This window comes from Tachyglossus aculeatus, chromosome X1 (genome assembly GCF_015852505.1).
Source record: "Tachyglossus aculeatus isolate mTacAcu1 chromosome X1, mTacAcu1.pri, whole genome shotgun sequence".
In the NCBI taxonomy this organism is placed as follows: Eukaryota; Metazoa; Chordata; class Mammalia; order Monotremata; family Tachyglossidae; genus Tachyglossus; species Tachyglossus aculeatus.
The window spans coordinates 50,306,389-50,319,355 of record NC_052101.1 but is presented as its reverse complement, the minus strand read 5'-3'; the positions used below and the strand labels follow the sequence as shown (position 1 = coordinate 50,319,355).

Below are 12,967 nucleotides of genomic sequence, written 5' to 3'. Positions count from 1 at the left end.
TGTGGTTTAGGGGAAGTTCTGTGGTGGGTGTGTACTGGATGGGGAAGAAGGGACCAATGGGGTGTGTTTGTAAAACTTAAGAAGAGAGGAGGCTGCACAGCCCTACTGAGGATTCCCTGACCTCGGCGACATCCTGAAATCTACCCAGTGGAACTAAAATCCTTCCTCTAGGATTCTCGACCTCCATCAGCCCACGTCTCTGACCCTATTTAGCAGTTTAAATCCACCTTAAACCCAAACATAGCTGTTTGGATTTCCCATTCTATTCCCTCCTGGCTAGTTATTATTCCTCCTAGAAGAAACTTTCTTAGCTGCTCAAAACTTGGTTAGCTCCAGCCCACACCTCTAAAAATCAGAGTATGTAGAAGAATGCACTGTTCAGAAGGGCACTCAGTAAATACCTTTGCTATTACTGGTACTTCATTTCTGATCCTCTGGTGTTTCCAATGTTCCAGTGACTTTCTGAATGTTCCAGTGACTTTCTGAACTCGTGACCCTGACCTCCCTCCGGGCTTTATTTTTTTGGGACACCTAGTAGCTGGATTCAGTGCCCAGAGTTTCTAAATAGCTGTCCTCCAATCATTGCCCCCACCCCCAAACTCAACTTTTCCCCTTGATTATAAAAGCAGGAAGTCTGTTGTGGTGGTCTGTTTTTTCTCCACACAATCAAATATATTGTCTGCTTACTGTACTCACATTCGGCTAACATCAAACCCTGGGGGGATTGAAATTGGACCCACAAAAGTCTGATTTTCCAAACATTTGTTTAATGTAAATTGTGGTTTCGACTCCTGCAAGACAGATGAGAGTCCTGCTGTTCTGATTGTCTTAGTTCAGAAAAGTCTTAAAAGGTCTTTGAATGTGATTTATGTGTGGCTCGTTTTAAGTCTGCTGGGGACTGTCCTCTTCGAAAACGCAGTATTCTTTTTCGGTTCTGTACCATTGGGTTTGTTTGCATCATTTGGACTATTGCACGATTTATATCAGAGCATTTGGATCCAGTGAGGGGATCCGTCAGGGTTCATTAAACCTGATTTGGGAAAGACTCAATGGGAACACTGTTCATTTATGGGTCTGGGTAGGCCGAAATCACCAATATTGACATCCCCAGATGACCTTCCCTTCTCCTCATGGGGCTTGATGAGCTGCAGAGGGTTTTTGGGGCAGAGTAATAAATATTTATGTAACAAAGTAAGTGATGAATACATACTTACAGCACTTACGTATATCAATTGATGTACTCTACTGCTACTAATAATTGTTTTATTTGTTAAGCACTTACTATGTGTCAAGTCCCGTTCTAAACTCTGGGGTAAATATAAAATAATCAGATTGGACATAGTCCCTTCCCACATCGAGTTCACAGTCTATGGGAGAGAGAGAATCGGTATTGAATCCCATTTTACAGTTGAGGAAACTGAGGTACAGAGAAGTGAAGTGACTTGTCCAATATAATTCAACACTCACCATGAGGACTCAGGATTAAAACCTGAGTCTTCTGTCTCCCAGGACTGAACTCTTTTCATCAGGCCCCACTATTTCTCATTAGGCCCTGGTCATTCATTTCTTCCTTTGAATTTTACAGCTTTCTCTCCTACTATATTGTAAAGTTTTTGAGGGCAGGGACTGTATCTTCTAACTCTCTTGGGCTCTCCCAGGCAGTGAGTGCAGTGCTCTGCAGCCAGTAGGCACTTGATAAATACCACTGGTCTGTGATAACCATTCTGGTCAGGAGGGCCAGGGTGGAAAGAACTCTTTTTTTAAAGCTGCCCCTGGTGCACCAGTTGCTCGAGTCTCTGGAATTCCTTTTGTCCCAGCCCCGCCCTGACCCAGGAAAGGTCCTGGAGAAAACCTGGGATGCCATGACCGCCACCGCCATCTCTTAAAAGTTCATCCTCAATTGACCCTAACCTCGCAATTGAACATTACATGAGACCTGCACACCAAATTTGTGGTAGGTTTCATCCAGAGCCAGGGAGCTGGCCTAGTCCTACAACAGAATTCCAGACCCCTACAACGTTTGGCTGGTTCCCCTCTCTTACAAGCTGATCGTGGCATTCAGCGGTCCCCAACTGAGTAGCTCCCAGAGGCCGGGCCCCCATGTACTGCCCTTTATATGTTCTCTGGGTCTCCAGCTCATGGGTTGAATTCCACCACAGTGACGTCCGCAAGTGCCTCCACCAGGGGAGGTCAACTAACCCACTCTGTTTTTGCAAGAAGAAGCAGGGTGAAGTCAGCAAGGCAGCCAGTGCAGACAGCACAACGGAAGGCACACCTGCAGATGGCTTCACCGTGCTCTCGACCAAAAGCCTCTTCCTTGGCCAGAAGGTATGTTAGTACACCTCCAAAAACTGCCATTCGTCTGAGAGCCACTCTCCTGGGATTTGAAAATGGAAATCTGGGCTCTTGGGGGAGGATGGGGGTGGGAGGGTGTCTTCAGTACTAAAAGCAACCAGCCACGGAGTGGAAGAGGGTGTGAATGAGGGGCAAGAGATTGGGAGATGAGAGATGAAAGGGGAATGGAAATGAGAACTGGAGTGAATTCTGGGAATGCTTGAGGAAGAGAAAGAAAAAGGGCTGGAAATGCAAGCCTAGGGAAACGGCAGGGAATTGAATTACTGGTGGGGGCTGGTGGAGGGGAAAGGCCATAAGTCTGGGATATTGAAAGGCTAAAGACACAGGGACTGGAAGGTGTGAGGGCAGGAAAGGCTCGTATATAATATATTGTCAACAGATAATATTACGTTCCCTCCTGTGCATGGTGTGTGTTAGGAGCTCTATAGATGAAGATAGACCATGAAATTAGCCAGATGCCAAAGGAGCCCTTGGCAGAAAACAAGTGGGAACAGCTGGCAGGTCACTTACCACATCTGGAAGAATTTCATTTTCGTTTTTTGATAGAAATTTCCCTGATCCTCAGAGTGTTTTTATATACCCATACACAATTTGAAAGTGAAGAGTATTTAGCAAGTCTATGTTTACTACATTGTACTTACTGCATCGCTTTCACTTTCTGAGAAACCAGACTACTTCTCAAACTTTTTTTTCATTCCTGGCCAGGATAGTTTTGAGCTGCCCCAGGATGTAAAGGAGACCTAGGGTTTTGGAAAAGCCAATTGTACTTCATTGGGAGCACGTAGACTTTTATTAAAGTCCCCAAATGTGTATGAATGTTCATGAATGTTCACCATTAATGAACAGCCCTTTCAAACCACAGTCGAATATACAGTACAGATATCAAGTGCCTGGATCAGCCGGGTGGCCGTTTGGATGGAAAGGAAGGGGTAGGGCCTGGAAATGCTGTGGAGGAGAAATGTCCAGGTTTATGTAACTGCTAACTGAACATGGGAGTTAAAAGAGAGGGAGGAGTCACGGACAGTGCCGAGGATATGGGTTTGTGAGCCTTGATGGTTGGGGATGGGTCGATTGTGATGGGGAAGTTGGTGGAGGAGAGGATTTGGGAGGAAGGTGAGAAGTTCAGTTTTAGATATATTGAGCTTGAGGTGCCAGTGGGATATTCAGGTAGCGATATCCTGTAGGCAGGAGGAGATGCCAGACTGTAAAAAAGGAGAGAGATCGGGTCCAGTGATGTAGATTTGGGATGTCATCTGCATAAGAGGTGGTAATTGAAGCTGTGGGAGCGAATGAGATCCCAAAAGGAGTGACTTAAAGGGAGAAGAGAGGAAGGTGCAGAAAAGAGCCGTGAGTGATACCCACAGTTAGGCCAGAGGCAGAATTGGCAATAGGGACCGAGAAAGCCAGGCCATAGAGGTACCAGTAGAGAACTGTGTCAGTCAAATCAAGGTGGGATAGTGTTTCCAGGAGCAGGGGGCGGCTAACAATGTTGAGGGGAATAAGAGCATAAGGAGACTCGGGATGTAGTGGAGTCTTAGATTTGGCAAGCAGTAGGTCATTGTGATCTTGTAGAGAGTGGTCTCAGTGGAGTGCAGAGGGAAGAAACTGTATTGTAGAAGTTCAAGAAGGGAATTGGAGAAGAGGAAGTTGAGGCGGCAGGTGTATCCAACCCTTTCAAGGAGTTTGGCTGGAATGGAAGGAGGAAGAAGGGATGGGAGTTGGAGAGTGCAGTGGGGTCAAGAGAGATCTGGAAGGATAGGGGAGATGTTAGTGTATTTGATGGCAGAGGGGAATGAGCCCAGAGAGTGAGCAGTTGAAGATGTTGGTCAGGGAGGGAAGAAGAGTTAAAGTCCTGGTCCTTAGAGGCTACAGCTTCCCGATGTGTTAAGGCCAGGAAGACACAGACTGTTGCCCTCATTTCTGAGCTGGCGTGGGAGCCTGAGTCAGTAGATCTAAATGGGAGCACTGGTTGCCTGGGTAGCCCCTGTAGCAACCTTTGCCACCCACTTTAACCAGCTATTTTTGCAGGGTCCCAGATGATCAGGATTCCCACCTAATCAGATCAGATACAATCCCTGTCCCACTCGGAGGGAGGATGGACACACACAGAAAGATAAACTACAGACAAAAAGTAATGACAAATTCAGCTTTCCAGTATAACACTGTTAGTTCGGACTGGAACAATATTACATTCAATAGCTGAAAAGTGTGTAGGGGTGGGAATGGGGGAGGACAGTCCTCAAACCTCCCTCCTCCCAGGCAACAAACAGTCCTTGGTTGCAAACTGCTGTAGCCTTCCTAGCATCATTAGTGCTAGGAAGGTGAGCAGATTTCTCTCTCAGTGGTTGGTGGGTTGCGAGCAGGAGCCTGTTCCCAAGATTGGGTAAACCCCCAGTGGCCTGGGATCTCTGGACTTCATCAGTGGAGAGCTCCATGGAGGTGTTGGACTACCTCCTGAGAGAGGGTGGCGACTACTCCAGGAACAGTTTCTTGGGGAGGGAGAAGAGAAAATGAGAGGGATCTGAGGCCAGGTAGCTGAGGGAGCTCAGCTCAGCCAGGTAGCTGCTACCCACCGTGTATCTGAAGAGAGGCTCAGCCTGGGTTGGGAGTCAGCTGGTTGATTGTGGCCCTCAGTACCTGTGGGAAAGGGAAGAGGAAGCAATTACTGCCTCTCTCTAGGCTGCTCAGTTCTGACCAAGAAATCCTCTCCGGGGCCTGAGTCAGCTGGTGGTCCTAGCAACACAGAGCAAATGGATCAGGTAGTTGCCCAGTTGGTTTTCTGTCAGTCAATCATATTTATTGAGCGCAAAGCACTGCAGTATAACAATATAACCAATGTATTCCCTGCCCCCAGTGAGCTTACAGTTGAGAGAGGGAGGCAAACATTAATATAAATAAATTACAGATATGTTCATAAGTGCTGTGGGGCTGGGAGGGTTGGAATGAATAAAGGGAGCAAGTGAAGGCAACATAGAAGGGAGTGGGAGAAGAGCAAAAGAGGCCTTGGGCAGGGACGCCCTCTTGGAGGAATGTCTTCATTAAGGCTTTCAAGGAGGAGAGAGTAATTGTCTGTTGGATATGAAGAGGGAGGGCATTCCAGGCCAAGGCAGGATGTGGGTGAGAGATTGGCAGCAAAATAGATGAGATCGAGGTACAGTGAGAAGGTTTTGACTGGACTGTGTACACCCTCACATTTCCACTTTAGTAACTGCATCAGCAGTCCCCCTTCAGTATTACAGCTTAGAATAGCTGTGGTGTCTAGCACAAGGCTCTGCTTTCATCAGTAGGTAGTAAATACAGGGCATCCCTCTCTCCATTGCACTGCACAATAGCTGGGGGGGAGGAGGGGTTTCCTTTCCCCAGGGAATGGGGCCTCTTCTCGCCCCTAAGTGGTGGATTCATTATCCTCCTATTCAGATTATCGCCCATCAGAAAGGGGTAATGATCGAGGTTAGAAGAGGTGTTGCCAGCACATAAGAGCCTCTCTAATTTACATGCCATAACAGGGCTCCACAGAAATCACTGTTGGGGAAATAAATGGATTTTTGAAAGCTCAATGCTAATTACCCGCTATTTGTAGGTAGTCAGAAAAATCATAAAGAATGAATGTCAACAGATCACCATGTGACTTAGAAAATGGTATGATGATTTACACTCTTTAGAGCCATTTAATTTGATGAAATTTTACTAAAATGTAAGAGGCTGACAGTGTATATAATGAATTGAATAACCCTGTCAGACTATTAATTCTTAGAAAGCAGTGACCCAGAACCCACGATTCTGTCTTTCTATGTGTATTCCAGTGCTTATGAGGCATTTAGGCTAGTCCAGTACCCAAATCCTCTTCACATCATAAAATAATTGACGATCTGAAACACATAAAGAGTACAATGCAAAAAACAGTAGAAAAATGTGGTCTCCAGTGAAAGTGGGCATTTTGTTGACAAAAGGTAGACCTACAGGCCTCACAAGGAAACCTCAGAACACCACAAAATGCATCAGAGTTTCAATCCAGCCTGTTGTCATGTATAACAAGTAAGCATTTTGGTCTTAGAGAATTTTAGCTTAAGAATGTACTTTACACAAGTTCAGTGGTTCATCTAATTAGAGTCAGAAAATCTGTTTCATCTTGTGTTGTGAATAGTCATGGAATTAACCCCATCATTATTTTTACAGAAAAATAGACAATGGAGGGTTCCTGCTCCAGAATTTTGTGGTTCCCTTTAAATCTGCGAAATTGAGAAGCTTAAACCAGATAGGAGTTTGCTTTTGGCTAAGAAAAAAGTTTTGTTAGCACTCCCAGAATCATCTCTTGGCTCACCTCTTTATAACCCAAAGTCTCACTTTTCAGGTGGGCATTGGCATCTCCCATCCTGGCGTAGGAGAGACCAAATGCCTGGGGGGCTCCAACCCAGTGGGTGGAAAGGATGCAATCTGTTGGCTCCCTAAGTTCTGAATGTTGGTTGCTAAGCTACTTGCAGGAAAGAAGTGGATTTAGCAAACTGGACATCTTGCTAATGATGTTACACCTGACATATTAATATCGCCAGAATAATTGCTTTTATGATTCTGGAACTTCTTGCCAGGTGCAAATAAATAGCGAGCTGTTAAATTGCTCGAAGACCTGAAATGGTGCTGTGAATTGGAATCAGTTAACATTTTTGCTTTGTCATTGTTGCGTGCAAGTGCTGCAAAAAAAAGGACACCCTTTTTGCAGAACATTTTTAATCTGACAGTCTTTTCAAAACACATCTAAGTGTGTTCCTAGGAATCTGTGGCAAACACTGCAAATTCATTTTAGTCATTTGTTTTTTTCTTGGCACCATCAGTGCCTCGCTTAGCCCTGGAAAGGGAAAAGCCCTAGAAAATTCATAGTAAATCCTCACAAGCAGATTAGTCCATCAGTGGTATTTATTGAGCATTTAATGAGTTCTTGGAAGAGGGAAAATACAATGGAGTTGGGCAGTACGTTACCTGCGCACAAGGAGTTTCAGATAACCAACACAGTGGCCAAGCAAAGGCGAGCACACTGGGCTTTGCTTCCCATCTTCATGGCTGTGGGAATTGCGACACTTGCTATAGGCAGAAGATTTCTCAAGAAGCACGAAGGAGCCCAGTTGGTCCGTCCGAAGACACAGTATTTTCTTCTCCATCCTGGCTCAGGAAGTGACGAAGGTGGGGTCTGTTACTGCTACCTACTAGGGCGCAATTCAGATGGGGTTGAAAAGCCCTCTCTGGGTGCTCATCGGCCACCAGTGCAGCGGGCAACTCAGAGATTATCGGCATCCCCCGATTTCTCTACAAAGGTGCCGTCTGTGGGATCTTCCAGTGTTTCTTTGCACCTTACTGGCCCAGCCTGTAGAGAAATTGGAGAAAAAGAGAATAGGTGCAATTATACATGTTGAAAGAGCAGTACCCTGTCCAGAGAGCACCAAATCTGGAGAGCAGGGCCTCCTCACCCATTGCTCTCGAAGCCCCATCCAAATAGCCCTCCATCCTGGAAGCCACTCAGTTTATGGACTTGGGGAAAGTCTTAGTAATCCAAAGCATCCCTTCCAGGTCCTGGCTGGTGACAGGGTTTGGTCCCTGTGAGGTGTTTTTGCTTTGTTATTAGGGCAAGGAACATGTGGGACATCCCCAAGGGGCTGAAGACTCAACAGGCTTCTGGAGATTCTTTGTTTTCCAGACAGAGAACGTGAGAGGCCAGAAATCACATCCCACTTTTAGGAGATTTGAGTATTTAGGTCAAAGAAGAAACAAAGACAATCCTTGACTGGAAAGGAAAGTTTCCTGTCCCCAGGTTCTGCGCCTTCCCTCCAACAGGACACACATGGGTTGAGAATTGATCCCATTTTCCTAGAATCCCGTAGAATGAGAGTCCACACTCCCCTTAAACATCTCCTTATGAGGCTGAGCAGCAGCATCTGAAAACGCTTCCCTAGATCTGATTTACATCCCCCGTATGGGCACTTAAACCCATTTCCTGCCACCCTGTTCTCAGCCTTCCCTTGCACACATGGGCTGATGGATCCCCACTTCCCCAGATCTCGTCTTCAAATCCTTCAGCGTGTGACTCTCCTACAAGCCCTACTGAGTTTCTCTGATGGGCTTTCCCCAATTGTGGCCCCAGGACTGGATGCAGTATCGCTGAAGGGTCTCACCTGTGTTGAGTCCAATGGGAGGGTTTCATCGAGGGTCCTACATGCTGAGATCACAGTATCCTCCCCAACCTGTGTCTGCCAACTGGCTCCTTAACGCCAGTGCTTCACTTCTGACGCTTTCTCACTTTGCCATTCACTTTGGCCTGAATTGAAAGATGGGGGTGGGACAAATGAGGAGTTTTTCGGCAGGATCATTTGCCCGACTTCAAGGATCCCTGGCCCTCACTGAACGTCAGCCCCTGTGTGTACTGACTGCAGTTCCAATCACCAATGTCCCATTCAGGTCAGGCCCCATCGGCCGAGGGGCTAGCCAACCGCATGCGGGATCGCTCTCTCTCTGCCAGCATTCAGGTTGTCGATGGAGGTGTCAGGCCCAAGACAGTTCGCTGCACGTTGTCAATGACAAGCCCCTGGTGGGGGAAAAAAGGGCCACCTGCTCACTGGAGAACAGGAGACCAGGACCAAGCCATTCAGATGTCAGAGCAATAAACCCACCGGGAGAGTTGGTGATTTGTGTTTGAAGCAGATCTAATTCTAGCAGTGCCGAGAGTCAGGCCCCCCTCAGCTCCATAATCTCATCACCAGCTGTCCGGTTTGACCATATGTAGGCATTCACCTGCCCAAGGACAGACATGGCCAATTTTGTGGAATTGAGTTGTACAGTAAAAATAACCGAGCGTCTTTCTGGTTCCCACATCAGAACAGTGAGAGGATAGGGGAGGGAAGAATTGGGCGTCTTAGAGGGATCGAGTCTGGACAATTTTAAATGGAACCTGTAATAATCATTTGGAACAAATTCCAGTTCATATTGCTCAACCCTTGTCAACCTGTTACTCCTCTCGCCCTCAAACGGTTCTGTTGCTATTGTCTTAATTTGAGTTTTTAAACATCATTTGCATGAAATCAAATGCAAGACTCAAATGATATTATTCCTTTTCATCCACACATAACTCAAAAGTCTCTTGTCTGAAGAGGCCATTTGCCTCATCCTGAAAAGAATGGTTTCTGCAACTGTAAGTCCTGTTGATTTAACAAACACCTGGGCAGAACTACAGTTCCCTGGGCCCTGACTATTACCCTGAGCCCTCTGAAAACAGTTCATTTGTTTACCTTGAAGTGTGCCCCTCCTGGGTGGATGAGAACTGAAAACATATAATAATAATAATAATAATAATTGGCATTTATTAAGCGCTTACTATGTGCAAAGCACTGTTCTAAGCGCTGGGGAGGATACAGGGTGATCAGGTTGTCCCACGTGGGGCTAACAGTCTTAATCCCCATTTTACAGATGAGGTAACTGATAGGATCCAAATTGCAAATATGGCAGCCGAGTTCACTTGCTGACATTCCGCACCAAATCAGCCTCTACTGGAATATTCACCACCTCTACTCAGCCAGAAATTAAACATGATCATTCATGTGCCTCTGGCATTCAGACCCTGACTTTGACCCAGTGACTAAGTCTCTTTCCACTAACCATCTCCCTAAGAGAGGATTCCTCGTGCTTCCAGTAAGGCCCCCGATTTTGAGAAAGAGCTATTTCTGAGACTCGGAAACTAGGGTCTGTGGAGGGTTCTGAGCTTGTCTGTGTTGGAGAGTGGTTTTTAAATCTGGTGTCCCACTCCAGAAATTCAGGGGGCTGAATGTGAATTATAATAGAGACTGGCGTTGCTACCACCTCTACCCTCAACTTTTCTCGGGAGGATCAGAGTCCTGAATAAAACCTCTGTGGCCTCCATGGCTGTGCAGGCTTGCTGGCTGGAGCTGAGAAGCAGCAGATTCTCACTTGCACCCTGGCTGCTTTCGAGGAGACCAGGAGCCTTGCCTGTGCTGGCCTGGGGTCACCTGCGAGGGGCCAATTGGAATTTGTTTTTTAAAAAATCCTTACTGGAACAATGTTGATGAGTTACTTTCCAAGCATAAGGCTTGGAAAAATCGTGGCAAAGGCTTTAAAAATCTGCATTTGCTAATACCCAACTGGTAGGGCCTTGGGCCTCAGCACGGCCCCCGACACTGAAACCAAACCAGGCTGAGTCTTGTGAACCCCTCACTGAATGCAGAATGTGCGGCCCTGTGCTGTTTTCACACATCTCATTGTTCCCAGGGATACTGTGGAGGACTGAGGCAGAGCTGCTGCACAGTTGCCTTCAAACAGAAGCCTATTTTTTGGTTAGAAGGGAACCTAACTGAAGACCACGCCCATTCAGTTCCAGAACAGCTCTACCCAATGAGTTTAGAAAAATGCCACAGATGCAAAGATGGCCCAAGGGTCTGTGTTGTTTTGTCCCTGCAGGTGCCCCTGAGGGATTCTGAGACTTAACGATGGGTGTTGCTAGGCAACAGGCCATTATAACTGCTCCCCCCTGCCTCCTCCTGACTAAACCACAGAGGTCTTCCTTCTTTGGGATTGCTGGGCATGTCATCACTCATCTATAATCTGCCCCCATTCTATAGCACCGCCTACCTCAGATTTAACAAACCAGGTGGGCCCTGACACCTTGCAGTACTCCAAATGGGAACGAGTGCTCAATCCTTCCTGGGCTACTCCCTCACACCAAGCCTGGATGCCGGAGGCTGCCCTGTGGGTAGACCTGCCTAACAACTGAAGGAAGACTGGAACCTGGTTCCCCGGGGCTGCCCCATCCATCACCGCTGCCTCCTCTGGTTTGCCCAGGTTCAGCCTGCCCAGCTGCAATCACACCTACTTCTAGAACTCCAAGAAGCATTTGAGTCTTGGGTTTGAAAGTGCTCCATTTTGGCAAATCACACTTCTGTGCCCTGCGCCTCCCCAGCACCCCCAGCCCGTCTTGTGTGGCAAGCTTACGTTTCTGCGACTTTTCTGTGATTTCCCAGCCGTCCGGTTATTTCCCACCTCATGCTTTTCTTTTCAGCTGAACCTAATTCACAGTGAGATCAGTAATTTAGCCGGCTTTGAGGTGGAGGCCATTATCAATCCTACCAATGCCGACATTGACCTTAAAGATGACCTAGGTAAATGGGGTTGGGGTCGGCACGACCGGCAGTCGGACGAGAACTATGGCAACCGGAATTTGGGCCTCTGCACACCCTCCATCTCCAAACTTCTCAAACCTCGATTTACATCTGGGCCCAGGGGGCTGGGGAGAGCCTTCAGTAAGTTCAGCGCCACTGTTCGGGCCAAGGCATATTTCGTTCTTTGGGACTGGCCCCCTTCCATTGGCTGTGAATACATCAACACCTAAATTCTTTTCCATAGCGATCGTCAACTGACTGCCGGCTTGGGGTGGGGGAAATTTATTTCTCTATTGATTTCTTTAGGCCTGAAACTTGGGCTACTTCAAATAAGAGCTTCTCCATTTGGATCTTTATTCTAAACATCATCAAAGTAAGCAGGTGGGAGGGAACCATAAAACACTGGCTCGGAACATCGAACTGCATCCAGTAAATGGATTATCCTTATATTTATTACTTACCTGGGCAGCAGCATTTATGTCTCCCAGTGAAAACAGTATCATAATAATTGCTCCAGCAAGGTAAGCTTGAATGTGCCTATACGTGATTTAGCTTTGTCTGTGGCTTTTATCCAGTCCAGCGATATTTTGCTATGGAAATCATCTTATTAATAAATATCCACTTAGCCTCTGGAATTCCTCTGCCCGTATATTTAGCATCCTCCACCGGAACAAGTGCAAGAAACACCAGGTGATCTGTCTGCCTCTATCTGAAACTCTCCCGCCAGGACGCTATATTGGTGGATGGGAGAGATCGCTTCTGATTCAAGTGCAAAACAACCTCGGAGAGAAGCAGTGTGGCCTACTGGATAGAGAAAGGGCCTGGGAATCAGAGGACCCTAGTTCTAATCCCAGCTCCACTCCGCCTGCTGTGTGACCTTGGGCAAGTCACTTATCTTCTCTATGCCTCAGTTACCTCATCTGTAAAATGGAGATTAAGACTGTGAGCCCCATGTGGGACGTGATTAGCTTGTATCCTCCCCAGGGCTTAGTACAGTGCCTGGCTTATAGTAAGCACTTAACAATGCCGTTAAAAAACAATCAAACAAAAAGAAAACCCAAAGACCAAATTTAAACAAAGTGCTAGATCTGGAATATATATTTCTCTCTGGTTTAAAAAAGCACACCCCACACTTCCCACTCAAAAATACTGTTTTCTCTGTTTAAAGGAGGCAACTCTTTAAGGCAGACAAAATGATGACTGTCACAAGTTTTAAAAGAAAACCTGCTAGCTCTTTGCTGATGACAAAATGGAGAAACTACTTATTTGGATTGGGCCACTGATGCAGAATTTCTCTCTTCCACCAGATGCCATATTTTAGTTTCCTTCCGTGCAGGGTGCCAGCGAGTAGGTTTCTGCAAAGACAAACAGGCATGAATTGGTAGCAGTGATCTCATGTGATTTTTTTTTCAGACCTGTCATTCAACTGTTTTCATTTCAACTTGTCCCGTTTGATCTTC

General features: G+C 46.5%; 1 protein-coding gene across 4 annotated transcripts in view; it reads left to right on the top strand.

Annotated features, from left to right (window-relative positions):
- Positions 1-12,967, top strand: part of LOC119950012 (core histone macro-H2A.1) — a 111,431-nt gene that overhangs the window by 79,524 nt on the left and 18,940 nt on the right. The window contains exons 5-6 of one of the 4 annotated variants that reach the window (XM_038771893.1): positions 2,218-2,328; positions 11,408-11,507. In XM_038771893.1, coding sequence (XP_038627821.1) covers positions 2,218-2,328; positions 11,408-11,507 — 211 coding nt within the window. The remainder of the gene's footprint in view (positions 1-2,217; positions 2,329-11,407; positions 11,508-12,967) is intronic. The other 3 variants (XM_038771889.1, XM_038771892.1, XM_038771891.1) reach the window with 3 other exon arrangements.